Genomic DNA, 22,693 nt, shown 5'->3' with positions numbered 1-22,693 from the left:
AAAAAGACATGTGTAGGGGAAAAGCGGTGAAGCACTGACTTATTAACCGGAAAAGTGCCCGTGTCGGCTTTTTACGAGCTGCTTTATCGCGTGTCTCGTTCTAATTGTCATGGAAAATTCTTTTAAACTTTCGGGAGTAAATGACAATAGTCATTATTATCAAAGAGAATATGTTATAACCTTAAAAACAAATTTAACGATGCCTTTAATATTTTTTCATCTCTTTATTGGTTTTTATAATTTAAAAAAAGTGTGCGCAAAAGAGAAAATATATATATATATATATTTTTTTTTTGTCCGTTTAAGGAAATCCGGCGCTACTGCTTCACTTTGGGCTTGATCTATATAATATTCTATTGTAGTTTATTTAGTTTTTAAGCTTAAAACTTTGCGACTTGTCACATCCTACCCTGGCATATTATTTTTTTTTTTCTTTGTCTTTTAATAATTTTTTATTTGATATTCATTAATCATGATTTATTATGTCGATTGAAAGAGTGAAATTAATATGGAAAAGGCATGTGGGGAAGCTCGTCGTTAATCAGTTCATAACATTTTAGTCCGATTATTTATCGTAAGAATTTTTAAAAGCATTGCAACATTAAAGTGTCGCGATTATTTCCCAACGTCAATAGAGTTCGATGTACATTAACATTGCCGTTGCAATTATTTTTGCCTTCAAGGATTAAGAATATAATAAACGAAAAGCTTTAATAATGAAAGGCAAAAAGGTTTTTTTTTGCCCCAAAACAACAATATTATTTCAATGATTTCTTCGGCTGTTAAACTTGTTAAATAAAATCTAATGAAAAATCTCTATTAAGTATTTTTTTTTTTTTTTTTTTTTTTTTTTTTTTTTTTTTTTTTTTTTTTTTTTTTTTTTGACTAAATATTTATTATAGCTTTGTTTTCCAAATTTTTCTATCGGTTAGCTCGACAATGTCAAATCGCGCGTAAAATCAATCGTTTTAAATATTTACAAAATTCACAATTCCATGCAAACGTTAATTTTTGTTTACATTTAATACCCCAATTGCTGCGAGTCCAACTTCTTACTTCTTCGGTCTTAACCGCGAAAGAATTGCGTCGATCGATTAGCCTTCGATTGGAAAGTAATTTCTTTAAATAATTAATTAACGACCACGTAAATCCTCGCTTTTCACGCCATACAACGCTATCTTCCACACCTGTACATACGTATAAATAAAAAATACTTATAAATAACGTAAAGTATAAATTTCGTAAATAACGGGTCGTGTAAAAAAAAAACGTGGTCGCCCTCGCTCGTGAGGACTCCGATGCGATCTTATCAAGAATTATGTGCGCGCTTTATTGACGTAAAAACCATCGGCAAAATGGACGAATAATTTCATTTCACTCATGCTGGCTAAGTAATGTCGCGGCAAGTCCGTGAGATTTAATAAGGGAATAAGGGATAATAAGGATTGCCCGGCGTCCCTCCTATCCTTACCAAATAAGCCAATAAACGCGAGTGTAACGAGAAAACAATCAACGGCAAAGAAGTCCTCGCGCAATTATTCATGCATGTCGGGCTCGTCCTTTATCTCTGCGGGCTCGTGGGCGCGCTTCGTTCGTTTCCCGGGGCGGAAGTCGGCTCGTATCGCTAGCTCCAAGTCCTAACGAAACGAGCGCTTCCGCCCGCTTATCTCCAACATATCGTCCTAATGGAAATTCTTCGATTATTCCCCAGATCCATAAACTACGGAGCGATGGGTGCGATAATGGGCCACGAATTAACGCATGGCTTCGACGACCAAGGTATGGGGGGGGGGGGGGGGGGGGGGATAAGTTGGGAGGAGGAGGAGGAGGAGGAGGAAGAGGGAATGGCCAAAACGACGAAAACGGCCGGCCAGCGATTTTCTCTAAATTATTATAGGCGATTTTCGCCAGATGTGCGGACGTGCGCATATGCGGCACCACGGGGTGTCAAAGTTATGGGCCGCGGGACTTTATTCGCCGAGGTAATTATTTCATGTTTAGCTTACCGAGGAGGAAATTTATTTTCCCCTTTCTTTTGCGATTCGATTGAAAAGCCCGCTGTCGTCGATCCTCCGTCCCACCCCTACCTTTCCTTAAATATATTCGGTTATTCGTCGTCGGTGGGTGGATTGCTAGGTATTCGCGTCAAACGTCTCGGATAGTCGGCGTGGGTGATTAATCAACTCGAGACGGAATAATAGACGTCCCGATGTGGGAGATGTCGTAGGGGAGGGGAAAAAAGTCTCGATGACAAGTTCTTCTCAAGAAGCTTAAGTAATTTCCGATTTAAGATGCAATGTGTTCTCGTAATGCTCGGCTTGGGGCTTGCGCGTAAAAAATTTAGCTGCCACTCGCGACGAGTAGTAGGACGAAACTTTTAACTCGTACGGTTGTGTTTTTTTTTTTTTTTTTGCTTTTTTTGCTTTTTTGCTTTTCTCCCCGAGTATCGAGCCTATCGGTCGAGTAGCCACATCGATAAGCCAAAATTAACGAACGACAAATTGAATATTTATTACTATTGCGGCGGTGGTATTTAATCGTGGATGGGGGAGGGGGAGGGGGGAGGGGGGAGGGGGAAAATGATAAATGCGCTAAAGCATAACAAAACGGAGCGCATTAAGCTTTATGCGCTAGTAAAATTTGTATCGCGAGATTTACTATATGGATTGTCACTCGCAGAGATAAAGCTCGTATCTTGCGAGTTTCGCAAGCACAATGAGAATTCAACGAAAATTCACTTGATGAATTGTGCCAAGGTACGCGCGTACACGTGTACGCTTATAATATCTTTCTATTCAACATTATTTAGCTTTATAAGACGATGATCGATAAGCTTTATGATCGATAAGCTCGTGGTGGGCTTTGGGCTACGGGGATTAGTCAGCTTGAAAGCGCACGCTCGGTCGATCGTAAATGTTGCGCTCGCGTCATCGTGTCGCTGACATTCGACATTATATTGTCGACGTGGAAGCCGCTCGAGCTTGCAAAAATCTCAATCTACATACGTAAGAGCCGCTGGTATTTTTATTCGGTAATACCTGCTCGATACGCGGACTCTCTCTCTCGCTCTTGGACCTAGCTTTGGCCTAGTGGAGTGTGCGCTGGAGTGCCCCCGGCGCGATGGGAACGCTTCTCGGCCGGCCGTTGTCTCTCGATTATTTATGCAAGAGTAGTGGCCACCCTTGGCAGGGTGAGGGTTGTGATACTGATGGTGATGGTGCGCGAATACGAATGGGCGCCCGAAGTAAAGTACCAACGGTGCACGCGCGCGTGTACTTGTGTTTGGCGCAGGTCGGAAGTACGACGAGAACGGGAATCTGCGAGAATGGTGGAGCGAGGAGACGCTGCGGCATTATCACGCCAAAGTCGAGTGCATTATCAAGCAGTACGGCAGCTACCATTTACCGGAGCTGGGTAACAATTTCACGGTAAGTGTTTCTTCACCCTCGATCCCTTGCGACTTTCATCTTCTGCGCCCATCACCGTCCCCGTCGCTTCTTACCTTCTTTATCAGTCTCTTTCTTCTCTTTTATTGTTTACGGGATTATGGAAGTGGTGGGTCCTGTCGAGGAGGAGGAGGAGGAGGAGGAGGAGGGGCCCGTCTGTCTCGAAAGGCGACGTAGCGTTGGTGGAGCGAGGCTTATCGACCGGGGCTCGATCCTTTATACAGAGACAGCTCCTTAGAATGTCGAAATTTAAAAGTGCCCAAGCCTCGGCCATGTTCAAATCGAAATTCCGCGCGCTCCAACAGCTTGACAACAACGCGTAATATACATTACGGCCAATATGAGTTGATAAATGTCTTTGTCATTACTTTTTCCCGAGAGCGCTCGAACGTTTCAATATCGTTTGACTAGGTTAAGGCGAGATTTTAGTATTAAACATGAGCGAGTATCCAGTATCCAGTATCCGTGGGACTGAATCCTTGCTTTATATACTAAACGATGGTGTGACATATTGCGGGGAAAATTATAATTATTTTTTTTGCATTATGTATGGTTACGTCGTCGACAAATTTTTATTAAGTATGATTGGCTGGATAGCAGACTCTTACGATAAGTAAAATATCAGCCATTGGATGAAATATTATTCCGTTGTCGACATTAAGCTTTAATTATTGTAGGTAAAATTACTGTAAAGCATTTACGATAATCAATCGTGGGACATTTTTCAATATATACATTTATGACGAAATTTTCGTAAATTTGTCTAAAGATGAAGAAACTGTTTATTATTAATGACCATGAACGTGCAGTCGAATAGTGAAAAATATTGCACAACCAAGCAAATAAGCATAATAACAAAAAGTTTGAATATTTATACAATTTTATGATGTCCAATTATTTACTTTATCTGCGATAAAAGAACAACTTGTCTTTTTTTTTTCTTTTTTTTTTTTTTGTATTTTGTCTACGCATGCTTTTCATTACGTTTATACTTTAAATATCTATTATGAGAAAAATAGTCGCTCCGAAAATTTTGACACCATTGAAAATAATCTTTTAATTCTGCCAGCGATGCATTTGAATTATAATCATTGCCCTCCTATAATCCATCTATAATAAATCCATCGATTACATTCTATAACATTTTTTTTTTTTTTTTTTATAATCAAGTTTCAATAAATTGCTTACCGCGTTACATAAACGAACGAACGATCAAGAGATCGCGAGCGCGCACGGGCATTCACAAACACGCCATTATGCATAACAATAAATAATTTTTTTTTTTGTGCGTGTTTGTGTTTGTGTTTGTGTTTGTGTTTGTGAATACCTAGGGATTTGAGTACAAGTTATGCAAACTTAGTGCATATGCGAATCCGTATGCGATGACACTACTTATTATTGACTCGAGGCGACTTTGTGAATTTGTCAGCTAACGAATCGATCGATGAGCTCGAATAGAAAGTAGAAAGTGATTTGTTCTCCTATCATATAAGGCCCGCCTCGATATTATTAATTATTTTAGCTTATTTAATGCACTCGTTTATAGGATATTGAAACAATCGCTGGCCTCGGCATTTCTAATTAAGTTTTTTCACTGCGTATAAGCGGAATAGCGAGGAACGCCTTCAAAGCCATTGTTGTCAGTTCCACGACGATACATCAAGCACTACTCACATGCAGTAAAGTGCTTGAATCTTGAAATAAAACATTCGCGCTCGTGCTTCGCTGCGCCGATTTAAGCTCCCTGTGAAATATTTTAAATTAACGAGCGCGAGGCTTATTTTGACAATTTATCGTCAAAGCTGCGAATCTGCGAATGCAAAGGCCGCGCAAAACTCGCAAGATTAAAACTTTTAAACGGAAAGAGGCAGCAAATAATGTCACACCAGAGTCAGATTAATTTCTCCAATCGCAAAATGAAAGTCTAATTCAGCGACTGTCTTACTTTTAGTTGTTATTCCCGGCAGAGCGAACACGCACAACGCATAAATAAAATATTATGATAGTTATAAGAAATTTTGCTATTTATCTATCATTGTCGGCGATATTGAGCAGCAAAATGTTAGTTAAGTCGTAATTAATATATTGGGATGCGTTGTATATTCTATTAGGATTTTGTCATTGAATTTATTATATTGTCTGCTATACCAATTACGCCAATTACATTGGCTTTCATAAGTCGTGGGATTTAAACCTTGAAAAGTAAGTTTTTCAAAAATAATATATTTGTCATTAAAAGTATTGACCAGCTATTGACCGTCTATTTCTATTTATACAACCGACGTTAACAAAGAGACAAAACTAAATAGAGAGAGAGAGAGAGAGAGAGAGAGAGAGAGAGAGAGAGACAGAGAAAGGAGAACACCGAGAGCATAAATTACGATTGGGCAAAGGCCAAAATTGCAATTTTTTTTTTCGTCTCTAGCGAAAGAAAAAACATCATGAAAATCCTCAATTAGGCGCCAGATTTTTATTCTTGACAAATAATAATAATAATAATAATAATAATAATAATAATAATAGCGTTATTTACTGTTTAAAAAAAATGAATTTTGATAATACACTTATAAAGAGTCAAAGCCTGTAACTGGAAGTTTACACTCATCTTGTCGTCGGTAATTTACTTTATCGTCTCTCGAACGAGACATGCACCTACACATTTTTCCTCCTCTATCCCTTCCACATTTTTTCTTTTCATCTCTAGTAACAGCAACGGTAGCAGGAGCATGAGTTGGCCACCACTAGAAAAAGGCTCATTATTTCATTTTTGTTCTATCCCGCGCTCCGCTCTCCACTCCCACCGCTTCCTCCACCCTCCTCCCACCCAAACCCCCAACCCCCAACCCCCCACCCTCAACACCCTCAACCGTTTATTCTTTCTTTCTTTCTTCTTTTTTATAATATCCGGATCTTCTCGCTCTTCTGTCGCAGATATCGTAACTCGTCATTATTTTTGTCGTTTACTCCAACGCCATTTTCACTTCTTCCCCCTTTCCTTCTCTCCCTTCTTGCTTTAGTTCATTTTTTCCTCTCTCGCAGTAATCCTGCTGTTAGCAATTACATGGCTCGCAAAATCCCCTTGCCAGATGCGTTTATGCAAACTCGCCTGCGCTTTTGCGCCCTATTCCCAAGCACTTTATATGATTTCACAATGGAAATGATTTTTTCGGGCCGAGAACGCTTTGTGGTACTCTTTTGAGTGTCGTTTGGATGATGTTAGAGATTTTATTGTTCTGTGAACTGTTCGAAGGCTTGATGTACCTTTTGCGGAAAATTTATCACTTTCGAAGCACCGGATTCGAAGATGTGAAATAGCTTTTATGCAAATTTATCTTACCGTTCATCGATAAATTGATTTCCCGACAAACGTATTTAGGGGCGGGGGGCGGGGGGGGTGGAGGTGACGGACGAGTGCCGTGGAAATAATTGTTGGTCGTACAACTTTTAAGCTACCTCGTAATCCGCATTAAGGTGAACATTTAATTCGAGCGTTATATTAAATTATAATTTGCAAAATTATCCAATCTCCTATTAATTAAAAGTGCCGGAATGTTCATTATTTTTCAAGTACTGCTTGCATCGATTCAAGTTTCTTGAAAAATAATTGGCACGAGTGTACAATGATAATTAAAGGTTTTTAACGATTAGATTGGTAGGCTGTCGGGATTGTAAATTTCGGCAGATATATTATTCGCGTAAGCAGTGACTAACGCTGAATCAAATATGCATAATTAAAGAATTTTCCATAATCGTATGCCATCGATTGTAATGGCTCTCGATATTGTAAAAGCAAATGTGCGACAGAGACTCAACGTTTAATCGGCTTTATTGTCTAACAAAAAGTGAACAATACTGTTTAATGCAACGCAGCGATCGAAACGTCACGAGAGATCGAATATTTTCAAGTCCAAAATGGCATTAATTATCTATATACTACAAACGGCAATTACAAAAGCTGATAAAGAGAGATTAATGAAAGCATCTAGATACTCGTGATACAAGTAATACAATGAATGGGCAGTCACAACGTCCCGAATTAATATAAACATATCGGAATATTCATGAATTACGTTCGGGCTGGAATGTTGAAAGTACAATTGCATTGTCGTCGTCGTCGTCGTCGTCGTCGTCGTCGTCGTCGTCGTCGTCCTCGTCGTCGTCGTCCTCGTCGTCATCATCTCGCTCTTTCAAACATCAACGTAAATCGTTGATTTTTCAACGTTCCAACATACAAATGGCGCATATCGCTCGCTCCAACAACCGCATTTTCAATAAATTCCACTCGTTGCACATCCGGCAAATTCCAATCTCACTCATAAGCGCAACAGGCTAAACTCGCGCGGCCGAAACAATGAGCGAGTAGCCGAAACCGGAAGCTCAGCGAAATTATTCTCCCGACGATCGATCGGTTTTATTTGGCTCCGCGCGCGACCATAGAGGAAATTCCTTTGTGCATCTTGGAGAAGATAGCGGGAGGAACTCGTGCCACGCCCGAGTTTCTCCAATTTACGTGCACTATAATCCATGATTTGCCATCAGAAGTTTCCTAGGGAATTTCAAGCCTCTCCAAGCCCTCGCTATCCACGAGCATAATAATCTTTAGCCAATTGTATCGCTGTATTCCTACTCGGATGCCCTTCCCTTTAACAATCGCGTACTACACGAGATTAGGATGCAAATACTCCTGAGCATTATTTTCATATCGATATACATGAATTTGTGCTGAAATAGTGCAGCATCCAAATAATTTTTTTTTTTTTTTTTTTTTTTTTTTTTTTTACGAGCGTTAATCCGTTAATCCCCGCGCAGAGTGAGAAAGTAGCTGCAAAACATTCTACTTATAAACTCGGGACATCTCTATCCAATATTCAAACACTAACAAATGACAGATGGAGGAAATGGATCTAAATGACTTTTTAAATGACATATTTCGTTACGCTGCAGGTGAACGGTATCAACACGCAAGGTGAAAACATCGCGGACAACGGAGGGATTCGCGAGGCTTACAGGGCGTACCAGAAGCTGAAATCACGCAATCCCAATCAGCTCGCGCTACCCGGCCTCGTCGACTACACCCAAGATCAGCTGTTCTTCCTAGGATTCGCCCAGGTAATTAGACGCGAGGGCTATAGAGCACCTTCGAGCGATTCTCATCCTCTCACCTCCAGTGCGCTTATACGAGGTATAAGCTTGTACCGAGGGAATTGAGTTTTGAGAGACGCAACGATTGCGAAACATTGCTCAAGGTTAGTTACGGCTGACCCGGGGGAGGGTGGGGGAGGGTGGGAGTGGAGGAGGGTGGAGGAGGAGGGTGGAGGGGATGGGAAGGAAGGTCCAGTTGGACAATTTTGACGGGCTGTGAGCTATGATCAGCGAACGAATGAGATCACGAGTTGTCGGAGATGGCGACAGATTGATTAATTAATATCGCTCGTAGCCTATGTGATTATTAATATTATTATATTTTTAATATCTCTTTGAAAGTCATCTGAAGGTATTCTCCTATAAAATTCTCAAGGCACACGACATTGAAGTGGTAGTTCTCTCCTATAAACATCATCGTTTTAAATCTTTTTCTTTCTTTTTTTTTTTTTTTTTACTTAATTCCGATACACGAATCTTCGACTCTTCTAAAATTTAAAAGCAAGACGTTTTCAAAGAGCTTACGGATAATAAATCAACTTTTTACCGATAATCGACAAACGTAATGATAGCTAAAGACAAATTTTATTGCCAACACTCGACGTTTCACTTTCATAAAGTAAACACGCAACGCGTTTGTAGGAATGTACTTGCTATAAAATGTAACGGTTTTAGAATAACGGCACACTAAAGTCGAGTTGGTACTACTTTTTCGTTTGCCATTTCCTCCAATATAACGCAAAAGTGTAAAATCTCGAATGGTAACGACCATTTATATGTAAATGAAACAGTAATTTCTATGAAATAAATAGGTGCATCGATGCATTTCGAAAATCACGTCTCACCTCGACGAAACGCTTCAATAGCATCCACGGAAGTTCTCGAGTCTCTCTCTCTCTCTCTCTCTCTCTCTCTCTCTCTCTCGCCCATTATTCTTACATTTTCCAGCCTCCCCCCCGCCCCCCAAATATACATTAGCTCGTCGAAGAAGCCCCGGCAAAATGTCTCAGAGTCAGAGAGGCGATATAAGAACCCAAGAACTTGCTTAATTCAACGTAATTAACGTCCGAACGGCCTCGGAAGCACCGTAGTTCCTCCTGCAGCCGAGTTTGAACGAACACGTGGCCAGCCATGTATTTGTTTTCAGGTCTGGTGCGGCAATCATACCAGCGGGGCGCTAAAATCACGACTCGTCGAGGGTATGCACGCGCCCAACCACTTCAGAGTCATCGGGACACTGTCGAACAACGTCGAGTTCGCCGAAGCCTGGAAATGTCCGACCGGAAGTCCCATGAACCCGGCGCACAAGTGTATTCTGTGGTGACCCACGGATCCTCGCATCGATTAACGAGAGGAGCATCGGAGGATGAGGACGGCGAAGACGTTGTCGGACTCGGCGTCGCCCGCCGTGTTGTAAGGACACGAGGGACGATTGTGTGCGCGTGTGCCCTCGTGTATTACCCAAAGTGTGCTGCGATTAGTAAACGCGTGTCATTTCTTTCATGCTTTCGCATGAATTTATTTATGCAATTGGGCTACTGTTGATACGCAATTCGGGCACATTTATCAGTGATCGATTATTTCTTGATTTTGGGGAATTTGGGGTAGCTTATTGTTTACTTTGTTTTGACAATTTTAGCACCTCGTTGATGCGGATGAATCGTAAAAATGTAATTTTGGATAGGCAATCTGCAAGTACGATTATCAAGTTAAAATTCACCATTATGCATTTATTTTTAAAACTTCAATTGAAATCGTTGAAGCATCGGCGGCCTTGTTGGACTGTAATTTGTATTCCCAGTGGGACAAAAATATTTTTATACTTCAAATGTTAATTGAATCGAGGGTGACACGCGATTCCATTGAATGCCCGAAATATTATAGGATTTTTATCTTTGTTGCCGTAGATGTCACAATTTTTTTTTTGTTATCCTCGAATACTTACTTAATCGTCAAAATTACGTTACGTGGCTGCACTTGTTTTTGAATCATTTGAGCGAGAATAATCTCTCGATGCTCGCCCCACTACAAGTACATAAAATATATATTGTAAAAATAGTAAAAGTAGTTGACGTTGTAAGTTATTCTTACAAAGGCGTGCACGTACTTCAAGTATATATTTATACCTTTATACAAGTTGAAGTTAATGAAAGAAAGAAAAAACAAAAACAAAAACAAAAACAAAAACAAAAAACTCAACAAACATGTATACTAGTACTCTTACCTTAGAAGTAAAATAAGCTTCATGACAATTTATTACGTATCTATTGATCATTTTAGTATTTTGTATAATCTATTTTTGAATTTATGTTTATAAAAAACAAGTACATTTTTATAAAACAAAAAAAAAATCTATTAAAACAATGATAATATTAATGATAATGATAATGATAATGATAATAATAAGTAATAATAATAAACAGCGACAACAATAATAATATATTAGTTGTATGACGCTATTAATTTTTTTCTCTCTTTAATTCTAGCATACTATTTATGAATCATCGTTATTACTTATTTTTTTTCTCTTTTTTTTTTTCCTTTTTTTCTTTTTTTCTTTTTTTTTTTCTCGTAAATCTGTGATAGATATTTGAATTACAAATTTGTTAAAAAAAAAAAGAAAAGAAAAAGAAAATATCAATTTAATAAAATAAAATGCATTTAAATTTTTAATTCAATATATTATTATTATTATTACAAATAATTTGTTAATTTTATAATTACATTTTATAATCATACTCGATAGATACTGTCGCAATAATTCACACAATTTTCTACAATTTTCTTTGACTGGTTATCGCGTTTATTACATAGTAAATAAAATCTAAACCATAAGCTAATAAAGTAATTTATACATATATTTATAATGAAAATAGGTAGGCATTGTTAACAAGGATATTAACGATAAATAAGCGATTTATAATTGTACACTTTACTATCTATATATCCATTAATATTACATATTACAAAAAGTAACTTTAATTCTATAAATAAAATAAAATAAATCAGCCCACCGACATAAAATGTTACATTGCACGGAATTAAGAAAAAAAATTTCAATAGCAGCGTATAAAGAATAAGAAAACATAGTTGATTTTAATATACATGGAAGATGCTTAATAAATTAAATTAAATAAATGCAGTTTATAAAAGTGAAATAAATTTGCTTATAAAATACGAACAGTCTGTCGCTGTAACTTTTATTTACTTAATATTAAGTAAGCAAAGAAGGATATTACAAGATAAAATTAAATAAACACTATTGTACTACATGAGATATTAAAAATGGATTTGAGTGTTTAAAAGTACAAATACGTTGTGTAAGTCAATAGAACTAGCAAAAATTTAATTGACAATTGCCATGCTCATTTGGTTTATCGTACGATTTATATAAATAATTGCAAATACGAAAGATGGTAAGCTTTCAAAAATATAAACAATAAAATTAAGGTTTTTATGTAGAAATGAATCGTCTATTATTTAGTTTACGAGTATTAATCGAATAATATATAAGTGTAAAAGCATTAACATTGCCTTTAAATCGCTTTAAACATTTTTAATAAAAGTTTCTTAAACTAACGATGTGTAACGATAAGTTTTAAAACAATTAAAGTAAACTATGCTGTCACGTACTTGGCGTAATTTAAGCGTAAAATTTCACGCTTTAACGACTTTAGCATATAAACAAAGTGAAATACGAATAAAATATTTACTTTTCAGCATTAAAAATATAAGCATCGATAACGGAGTTCAAACAATATAATTATGCGAGAATGTATGGGAAAGCCATGCGTATGATAATAAAATTACCGAAAAGCTTACGAGAGAATAGTAAATTAATCGAGTCACGAGTTACATTTAAATTTCAACCTTTGCTTTCATTTGTAGATAGAAAGAAACAGATGATGATGATGATGATGATGATGATGATGTGCGTGTGTGTGTGTGTGTGCGCGTGCGTGCGTGTGTGTGAGAGAGAGTAAGTCTATGTAAAGGACTCGTATTCATGCTCGAGTTTAGTTTTCGTTTATTATGCACTCGCATCAAGTAATTTGTTATACACGATTCTGACGTGTATGTATTCTTAACGCTCGCTCTCTCTCTCTCTCTCTCTCTCTCTCTCTATGTGTGGTTTTAATTATATTCAGGGCATTGTAACATGAATCACTCCGTATAGTTGTTTCCATATTTTTTTATTCCGACTTGTCTCGATTATGTAACTCGTATATACGACTATCCTTCTCTTGCTGCTTCATCATCATTTTCCTCTTCTCTATTATCAAAAAAAAAAAAAAAAAAAAAAAATTTATTTATACCTTTTACAATCTATAGATCAGTGATTTTCATTAATATAAGCTCTCACTTTTATTATACTCGCATAAATTATGTTTCGGAAATACTTCGAATAATTCTACATCATTACTATTAAAAACACTCGATTATATCGATAATTTAAGAAAAATACATCCGTCATAACTATCGCACTTAATATAAATTCTATTAAATTAATACTGATAAAAATGATCAATTTCAGAAATGCACTGGTGAAAGGTAATTAATTGTCTTGTTAATATTTATATCATAACTTGTCCAAAATTACCAAAAATTACAAAAGCTCTATAGAACATTTCACCGATCGATTAATACCAAACAAATTGTTAGTTTTCAACGATTAATTAATTATATCGTTATTTTGTCACTTCAAGCTTTTTCCTTAAACTTTATAACGAATGTCCGGATGGACACTGCTGGACGAGTGTATATCTCCTCTCTATTTCATAATTTAGCTGACTTTATTTAACGCGACAAGCCACCGGTTCTTCTTACACTGTATCTTTCTCATTTTTCTCCTTTTTTTTCAAACTACGCATTATAGAGAGAGAGAGAGAGAGAGAGAAACTCGAGAAAAACATTCGCAGCATTCTTCAATTAATTTTTTTCCAAGACATCTCGCTTTCACGATAGGGACATTATTTACCGAGTGAAGCTATCGATGCTCTTTCTTCCGACCCCACCCCGCATATCCTAATCACCATACGATATCGCATTCCCCTAATTACGACATATACGTGACAATGTTTATTTAATCGTACACCTTAAATAAGAGATATTTAGTGAAATTAGTTATTCTTGCGAGGATATAACTTGCTCTCCTTCTTTCTGGCATTCTTCAGAGAAAATACTAGCGATAAAGAACAAAGGGCGTGATTTGGAATTGCGTTTTAATAATTGTAAATATTCTATAAGACACTGATTGTAATCTGTAGTATGTAAATATTGATAATTGCTTGTGTAAGTCGATCGACATAAGTCATAAGATAAATGGACTAAGAAAGCCGAATAAATCTGCAATTGTCAATCTCGGCAAGTCCAGAAAAAAAAAAAAAAAAAAAAAAAAAAAAAAAAAAAGTCTATCAAAATCCATATCCCTTGTTCGTGGTTTGCAAATGTTTAAAATGTTTATATTGCTAGGTATATTAAGTTGTCGTTAAATAATCAGCATTTCTGTCATAAGCGGTTTTAAAAGTAATATAAATGAAATTTCATGAGAACGTGTATTGTAGTAGGTTTTTTGATAATTAAGTAATATCTGTTGTACAATTAATTTGAACTATCGATTATTTTCCATACATATGCGAGCGTCCTTTATATAATTTATATATACATACACGCACGCGCACACGCGCACACGCACACACACACACAGACACACACAAAAAATATTGTTAAGTTTAATAAAATTATGATATTAAATGGAAATATAAATAAGTTGAATACAAGATCATTCCCTCCTCTCATTATTATTTTTATACATCAATATTTCTTACCACATTCTTTGATCTATTAGGGATTTTTTTAAATGCATACATTTGTTGAATTAATTACATATAATTAAAAAGAAAAAGAATAAATCATTTTATTTTATACACAACACATAATACAATATTATTAATAATTAAAAAATATTAGCAGTGCTTATATAAATTCATCTACAATTAAATACATTATCACAGAGTTACAGTATTTGTTATTCTCCGCCTAACAATAACTCGAAACAGAAAAATTAACAATTTTTCAGTAAAATGAAAATTGGGAAGGGATAAGCCAAGACCAACTAAATCTCTCGTTTATTCAAAATGTCAGCCTTGCGTAGATAAAATTAATTTATATGCAATGGCACGAGCAACGCTTGCAAAAGCTCATAAATGTACACAATGTAAAATTATTGAAATGGCAATATCAAGAATATTTTTATTAATGTACATTGCCGTAAACGTAATAAAAAAAAAAAAAAAAAAAAAAAAAAAAAAAAAAAAATTGTTGCTTCCTATTTATGCCTGCGACCACATAATAAGTAATGCATGGCTTCGCGACTGTGCATGTCGTGTAGCAAAAAATCCCAAGTGTTCCAATCGTTTTATGTGAAAATTAATAAATTTCTTTAATAGTATCTTATTTCGATTTAATTTCCATAATGGAAAATGTAATGATTATAAAACACTACTTTTAAAACATTCATAATTCTAAAGTATGAAAATTATGCCTTTATAATATCAAAATTGAAAAGCTTCTCTAAATTACTTTGCCTTAACGTACATTCCAATATATTAGCTTGAAATCTGGTTTCTATAATTAATTCTTTTTCCTTTTCCTTTTCAACAATACATTTTCCACTGAACATATCTTTTGCTTCTTTTCTAAATTCTCGAATCTATCTTTTTCCGTATTTTTTCTCTTTTTCTTATTTATAATACTATTTTGCTTATCCTTAGCTTGACCGATTTTTTCTAATATCGCTCCTTTCTGTTTTTTCTTCTTTATCGAAAGTTCCGTCGAATCCTTATCAACTAAATTCTCCACTTGCTTTCGCTTTTTATTAAAGTCCGAAATCGTCTTTTTGCCACATGAAAGTGGCAATTGGGTCGTATCGCCCTTACGTTTCGTTGGCATGGAATTTTCATTTTTATTAGTTTTAATTTTCTTTACATTTTCTGTAATCGTGTTACCACTACAATTTGCATCATCGCAAATTGGCACGAGAATCTTTTTATTCCTCTTTCTTTTCGCTCTTTTTGATTTATTCTCGTCATTACCTTCGTCCTCGATAACGACACGCTGTTTCGATCGCAATTTATTTGGTAATTTTTCAGAAACTACTTCTTCTATATTAGCTTCCTCTTTCCGATGCTTTAAATTTAAACATGACGTTAATGTCAGACAGGAAATTCTAGCATTGCAATCAACGGCATTTAATAAGATTAAGCTTTCATCGTTGAAGGACCACAATTTAATTTCTCCCGAGCTGGAAGCAGAAACTAACAGTTCGCCATTTACAGCTAAGCATTTAACTCTAAGATCGTGCGCTTGAATTTCACTAGTTTGAGCTTGAGTTTGAAGATTATAGATACTAATTTTTCCATCGGCTAGACCAACGGCGATGTAGTTATCATCTAAATATTCGACACAAATTACCTTTGCGTTAAAACTAAGCTCTTCCTCGATACCCGCAGACTCAACCGAATAAATGTCTATTCTGTTATTTGCAGCGAGTAGATAACATTCACCATTTGGACTCCATTTCAGAACGCTAATATTTTTAGCGTCAATTTTCCATCTAGGAACTAAATTTGTGGCATAAGCTTGTCTACCTTTAACAAGATTCCAGGTACGTAAAACGCCATCGCGACCGGTAGTCATTGCAATTTTGCCAGTAGGATGAACAGCCAATGTATCGACCCCAAGCCCTTTATGTGGCTTTAACCAATGTTTCTCCATCTGCCAATTACCGCAACGAATAATTCCTATAGTTCCGTCGCTGCTCACCGTTATTATATGCGACGCATCGGGTGTAAAAGAAATACTATTCACAGTATCTACAAAATAAGATAATGAATAGCATTAATGACATTCGATGAATATTACATTGCAAATATAATTAATAAAGAACTCTTGACTAAACCGACCCAATGTATTGCCAATACTTTTATCGATCGTTTAAAAGTACTTTAATGCACGAATAACACATTACTTACCACTGTGATGCGTTAGCTTTCCACTTTCCATTCTACTATTCATATCGAATAAGCAGACGGTATCATCAGCAGCGGCTGATGCTAAGTAGCTCTTATTACTAGCCACACTGCGAATACTCGCAAAGTGACTACGAGTAGCAAAACTCTGCTCCATTTTATATTCCTACGAATGAGAATAGGATAAAATGTTAGATTTCATGTTTAATAAAGTATAAAAATTCTTTAATTACGCGAGTGATTAAAGAATTTTAAAATGTAATTGAACGCGTTGCTTTTAAAATGCCACCTCTTGGCGTCTTATTGGCAAATTATTATAAAATTATAAGATCTATCGAGTGTGACAGGCTGTATTAGAATCGTAATTAGCAAAGTACGTAGAAAAAATTTGAAAAATATATAGCGGACAGTACATAACCTAGAAATATTATTATGAGATAACTTGCTTACGTTGACAACATCGTCGACCGTGTAACCGAGCAAAAACTGCTCATACGTGCCGACAATCACCTCTAGATTAGGTGCCATTCTTTCTCCCTCGCTTTCCTACCAAAAATCTTATTCAATAAAGTATCGAAGCCCCTTGCACGTGCCACCACATGTATATCACGTCACAAACACAAACTCCAGTGCAATTAAAATTATATATTAAGCATAATCATTGGTGCGCATGCGCTCGATAAAACTCACGGAGCGTAAAACAATTGGAGAAAGACAATTTACAAATTGGCTAATCATCAATTGTAATCGAGGCTGCCAATAATCCAAACAGCCACTTAACAGGCTTACAAAATTCCTAACGAATTCTAGTCGAATAAAATTGCTCTCCAATTGAAATTTAATCGTCAAGTTTCATGGGAAAATCCTTGAAAAAAGCGTATCTTTTCAAGAACGTCATTATCGTTAAGCGATTATATAAATTTATCGTAATATAATGTAAAACAAAAAACAAAAACAACAAAAACAAAAAACAAAAAAATCAAAAAACAAAACCAAAAAACAAAAAGCATTCTCTAGATAACGAAGGAAGCTTTAAAAATATAACATCTTTTCAAGTAAGTTTGGCTTTTCTTTAAACTCGTAATAACGAGATGGTGAATGCTTTTGCTCGTAGTGAAGAAAAATAAGAAAACGAGTCAAGCTCTAATGCAAATATCGAACAAACTTCATCGGTATAAAAAATGTCATTTGACACGGACATTGATTGTTCCATGATAAATCATTACAAAAATGTCATATACGAGTTGTTTCTGTTATAATTATAATATTAGATGATTACAATTACCTTATCACATTTATGATAATAGTTTATGATTAAAGTCATCAGATTCGTAATTTCCCCTTCTGCTTACAAACCTTAATCTTATAATAAATGAATTTTACATAGACATTCATTTATTTGAGCAATTTAAAAATATATTATTCGTGAATTATGTATTGATCGTGGGTCGTCATGAAATTTTTTTATATAATCGTATTCGCTCGTACAGTGTGCAAACCAATCTGACAAAACAAACAAAACTTGTTCTTAAAAGTAATTTTCCATAATCAATTTTATCATTATTTTGATAGCCCAAGCCCAGCCCAATGCTGCAAGCAAAAACACTTCAAATCTGATAATTTCAAAGTGTTTGCAACAGTGTGTTTTTTTTTTTTTTTTTTGCCAAACAGTCGAACACGAACGATTCGAAGTAATTGTTTAACGCGGAATCGTCTAGTTTTTGACAAAGCTAAGAATTCTTATAGAAAGTATTAATTGCATGAATATCATTAAGGATAAAATTACATTGGAAGAGATGAAAATAATTGCAATTGATATAAAGGATATTCGATTTCCGACCTCGTTAAGATCCGATGGAAGTGACGCAATGGTAAAAAAAGTATTTACACGTATCCTTACGAACGCATAACACATCGTCTTATTAAAATTTCATTTAGAATAATTTCAAGTAATTTGTTTTAAAATTAACATTACGTTGATGTAACACTAAACTGAATTCTAAATTTCTTTTTGTGCGTGTGTTGGTGCGCGTGCGCGCGTGTTTGCATATATATATATATATATATATAGTTGCTCGATCGTTAAAAATTCAATAATAAACTTTTATTCAGCACACAGATCCAGATTATTCTTGCGCTTACGTTACGATAAGGACAAATGACAATATCGAGGGTTACGGTCTCACGTTTACCTTAGGCCGAGGAACTGAAATTAGTATGTAAGCAATTGTTGATGCAAAGCAAATACATTTCTTATATATTACATGTATGTATTTTGTTGTTTGCGTGTTTGCTTTTTTTGTTTTTTTTTTTGTTTTTTTTTGTTTTTTTTTTTTTTTTTGTTTTGTTAACGAATAATGCACTAGTCGTCGTGGCTTGCAAAGCGTTATCAAAACTCGTTTTAGGATGTAACGTTCAAGATATATTCGATGACTTTGGATCCTTTTGGAGAAAACTGACGAGTGAAACTCAATTGCGATGGGTAAACGACTATCGATAATTTTACAACGTCACATTTAATAATAATAGAGCCTCCTTTTGCTAAACAACTTCCTATTTTAATGCCTTTTTTTCTTTTTTTTCTTATATATTTTTTTTCTTTTCTTTTTTTTTTTTGTCGCTCCGTTTTGTTTTGTTTTTTGTTTCAATACACGTAACTTTTAAGCTCGGACCCGAGAAAGGAGTAATCCATTTAGCGACATCGGCAATCGTCAACGCTCTATGGGATTTGTGGGCTCGCATCGAGAAGAAACCTCTTTGGAAATTGTTGGTCGACCTCTCCCCGGAGCAACTGATTTCGACAATCGATTTTCGATACACGTAAGACGCGGAATTGTAACTTTTATATTTAAACAAACAAATCGTTTTTTATCACTTTATATGATATTTCATCTTTGTATGGCATTCCCGCATTCGCCTATTTTACACGATAACCGGGAAGAGGCGAATCATCGATCGATTACTGCTTACATTTAGGCTCTAAATTTATCGAATCATATTTATCGATAAGATGATACTATTGACGTTTAAGTTGCGAATTCATAATCGTTGAATAAGCCTAAAAAGCGTTATATTATTGCTGTTAAAATATCGGGAGGTGGTGATGAAGAGCCGTTTGCCTGATTAATATCGAAAGTATATTTATTGTACGTATGTCTCGCAGCTACGAAAGAAAGATAAGATATAACCATACTCTCCTTGTCTCCTCGCTAAACACCACCTCGGCTCCATCATAGATATTACAAGCTTTGCCAATGACAAATCAAGCTATCCTCGAGGTGTGAGCAACTACTCGCTCGTTCAAAATATTGCGTCACGAGGTGAATGGGAAGTGAAAGAAAAAGCAGAGCAAAGTATTTGTGATTAGAAGATGTCGGGAGGGAGTGTTCTATTTATGGAGATAATAATCCCGTGTAAACGACCGATAATACGCTACACCATCTCCAAGAGTACTTTAGTGCACCACTCCATCTAACAAGCTCCCCAATGCATAATCTTACGCTCCCAATCGCTCGTTCAATTATGTTGCTACACAATCCTAATCCTACGAACTTATGTAATGGCGCTTGATTGCCGATCAAGGATAACGCATTCAACAGCGAATCGAATCCTTGCCGGATTAGCGACAAATATTGCCCCCACCGACTCGCATTACCAATATTATCACCCTAAACAATCCCACTTTAAATCTTAATTCGATTAATTTTATAATGTTAATATTATTACTGCATACGGTTGAGGAAAGATAAAAATACAAAAATATTTCACGATTAAACAATAATTGGCCCTTAACAAATTGTCAATTACCTTATTATTAAATTTTCTTATTAAATAGCTTCGGCCTAAATATAACTGTCGCGCACAATATATTATTTTCTTTATCCTTGTTTCATCAATTCCCTTATAAGCTCACGCGTATATACGTATGCATTATTGTCTTGCGAGTTTTTTTCTTCTTTTCTCTCTCTCTCTCTCTCTCTCTCTCTCTCTCTCTCTTTTTATCATTATTATTTAATTATCTATTTATTTATCTATTTATTTATTTATTTATAAATATTACAAATATTTTAAATACAGTATTTTTATAGATAAAATTTTCTCTAAAAAAAAAAAAAAATGCTCGAGTAATACCGTTAAATTTAAATAGACTCGAGGATTTTTAAATGCCCATTGGATAAGATGTAATAATTTCAAAAAGAAAAATTGAAATAAAAACAACTTTTTTTAACTGTCGGGCGACAATTTTATTGCACAAAATAAAAGCTTTTTGTTTCAAGAGAAAAAAAAACGAAAAAAAAACGAAAAAAAAACGAAAAAAGAAAAGAAAAGAAAAATAAAAGAAAAAGAAAAGAAAAGAAAAGAAAAAAAAAATCTTGATTAACCAATAATCGTATTCCAAAATGAATATATCGTGAGACGCTCGATAAGTCAAGTAAATGAATGATAGCAGGGGCAATGGGCATTTTGTAAAAGGAATATTCAATCTTCAAGCCTTTCGAGGCAAATCGAAGCCGATTCAACAGATTACTACATAAACATTACGTACATTTCTTAAATGCCTTAAGACTTCAAAGCGACTCTTTTACGATTAAGGAATACAGGCAGAGGATACGCTTGAGGACACGCTTTGGCTGCAAAGACTCGGAGGCGAATGCCATAATTCATGCTAAACGAGTACGAACGTCGTTTAGCGGTCATAATTCCTAAATTCGTGGCGTTATTATATATATATATATATATATATATATATATTTTTTTTTTTTACCACCTTTAAACGACAACTTACTCGTCACGAAATTGATTGACATTGATGGACGACGTCGCGATGATAATGGTCGGTGTTAGGGAGGCTGCTGTCGATTTCTTAAATCGCAACGAGATTTTTCGCTTCGGCAGTAGCGACGCGCTGAGCAAGGACGAGGCGATCGAAATGCTGAGGTCGGAGCTAGCGATGCGAGACAGCCGCGAGTCCTGCCTATTAAGAGACGGTCTGCCCGCGTACACGACCCAGGTCGGCTGGCTTGGCTATGGGGACGAGGAGGTGCGCGCGCTCTGCGCCAAGTTTCTCGACCTCAAGTTCGAGGCTTTTAAGACGAAAGTCGGACTGAGTACGGAGGCGGACGAGCACCGGTGCCAGCTGATCCGCGAGGTCATCGGCTACGAGAGGATGCTGATGCTCGACGCTAACCAGGTTTGGGACGTCGATGAGGCGATCGACCGAATGCGGACGCTAGCCAAGTTCCGGCCAATCTGGATCGAGGAGCCGACCTCGCCGGATGACGTCCTAGGCCACGCGAGGATCGCCCGTGAGCTACGACCCCTCGGGATTGGGATCGCGAGTGGCGAGATGTGCCCCAACAGGGTCGTGTTCAAGCAGATGCTGCAGGCCGAGGCGCTCGATTATTGTCAAATCGACTCGGCCAGAATCGGAGGCGTCAACGAAATATTGGCCGTTTACCTCATGGCCAAGAAATTTAACGGTACGATCGAGTGTCCAACACTCCTTTTTTCAATATATTCATGGGACAACGTTTAATAGAATAGCGATGCTAGATAATTGATAGCAGCTTATTTGCCAAATGCATGATTTTCATTGATGTGGCCATCGAGTGTGCTGACGACAAGCAAATGATAATGATAATGCTATTATTATTATTATTTCATGCTTGTCAATGCGACGGTTTAATGTCGTAAGAGAGATACGACAATAATCGCACAAAATTCATAAATATTTACTGTTTCATGTACCGCAGTGCCCATTTGCCCACACGCTGGTGGTATAGGTCTCTGCGAGATGGTTCAGCATTTACAAATGTGGGACTTTATTTCGTTACATGGGAGTAAGGAGAAGAGATTCATAGAGTACGTCGACCAACAGCACCAACACTTTGAGAACCCTGTGATTATAAAGGATGCTTGTTATATGCCTCCGAGCATGCCCGGTTATTCTACAAAGTTGACGGATTCGTGTTTACGTAATTATGCTTATCCCAATGGTAAGGAATGGCAACGTATGTTCAAAGAAGGAACTTATCCAGCACCGTCCGATTAGAGTACTAGCTACAAGGAGAGAAT

The 22,693-nt window shown here is 36.3% G+C and overlaps 3 protein-coding genes across 5 annotated transcripts in view; 2 read left to right on the top strand and 1 right to left on the bottom strand.

The window, feature by feature from the left end:
• The window catches only part of LOC105364533 (neprilysin-11), a 65,574-nt gene extending 55,599 nt beyond the window's left edge, over positions 1 to 9,975 (top strand). The window contains exons 12-15 of the mRNA XM_011502473.1: positions 1,712 to 1,779; positions 3,292 to 3,428; positions 8,391 to 8,555; positions 9,736 to 9,975. Coding sequence (XP_011500775.1) covers positions 1,712 to 1,779; positions 3,292 to 3,428; positions 8,391 to 8,555; positions 9,736 to 9,912 — 547 coding nt within the window. The 3' untranslated portion in view covers positions 9,913 to 9,975. The remainder of the gene's footprint in view (positions 1 to 1,711; positions 1,780 to 3,291; positions 3,429 to 8,390; positions 8,556 to 9,735) is intronic.
• Positions 9,976 to 15,221: 5,246 nt separating this feature from the next.
• LOC105364523 (p21-activated protein kinase-interacting protein 1-like) lies at positions 15,222 to 17,260 on the bottom strand. The gene is made up of 3 exons (XM_011502460.1): positions 17,069 to 17,260; positions 16,622 to 16,784; positions 15,222 to 16,462 (listed from the first exon to the last, which is right to left on the bottom strand). The coding sequence occupies exons 1-3, from the start codon at positions 17,144 to 17,146 to the stop codon at positions 15,222 to 15,224; spliced, it is 1,482 nt and encodes a 493-aa protein (XP_011500762.1). The 5' UTR covers positions 17,147 to 17,260.
• Positions 17,261 to 18,282: 1,022 nt separating this feature from the next.
• Positions 18,283 to 22,690, top strand: LOC105368665 (mitochondrial enolase superfamily member 1). Of its 3 annotated transcripts, none has more exons than XM_011507742.1 (6): positions 18,283 to 18,489; positions 18,731 to 18,833; positions 19,024 to 19,100; positions 19,284 to 19,438; positions 21,515 to 22,098; positions 22,372 to 22,690. In XM_011507742.1, exons 1-6 carry the CDS (start codon positions 18,379 to 18,381, stop codon positions 22,668 to 22,670), a joined length of 1,329 nt encoding a protein of 442 aa, XP_011506044.1. In that variant the 5' UTR covers positions 18,283 to 18,378; the 3' UTR covers positions 22,671 to 22,690. The 3 variants fall into 3 exon arrangements, with proteins under 3 accessions (XP_011506044.1, XP_011506037.1, XP_011506052.1); XM_011507735.1 differs by having other exon boundaries at positions 18,985 to 19,100; XM_011507750.1 differs by lacking the exons at positions 18,731 to 18,833; positions 19,024 to 19,100.
• The last annotated feature ends 3 nt before the right edge of the window (positions 22,691 to 22,693 follow it).

This window comes from Ceratosolen solmsi, unplaced genomic scaffold (genome assembly GCF_000503995.2).
Source record: "Ceratosolen solmsi marchali unplaced genomic scaffold, CerSol_1.0 scaffold10, whole genome shotgun sequence".
NCBI lineage: Eukaryota > Metazoa > Arthropoda > Insecta > Hymenoptera > Agaonidae > Ceratosolen > Ceratosolen solmsi.
Note: the sequence above shows the minus strand (reverse complement) of the source record. Positions and strands in the feature narration are given on the sequence as shown.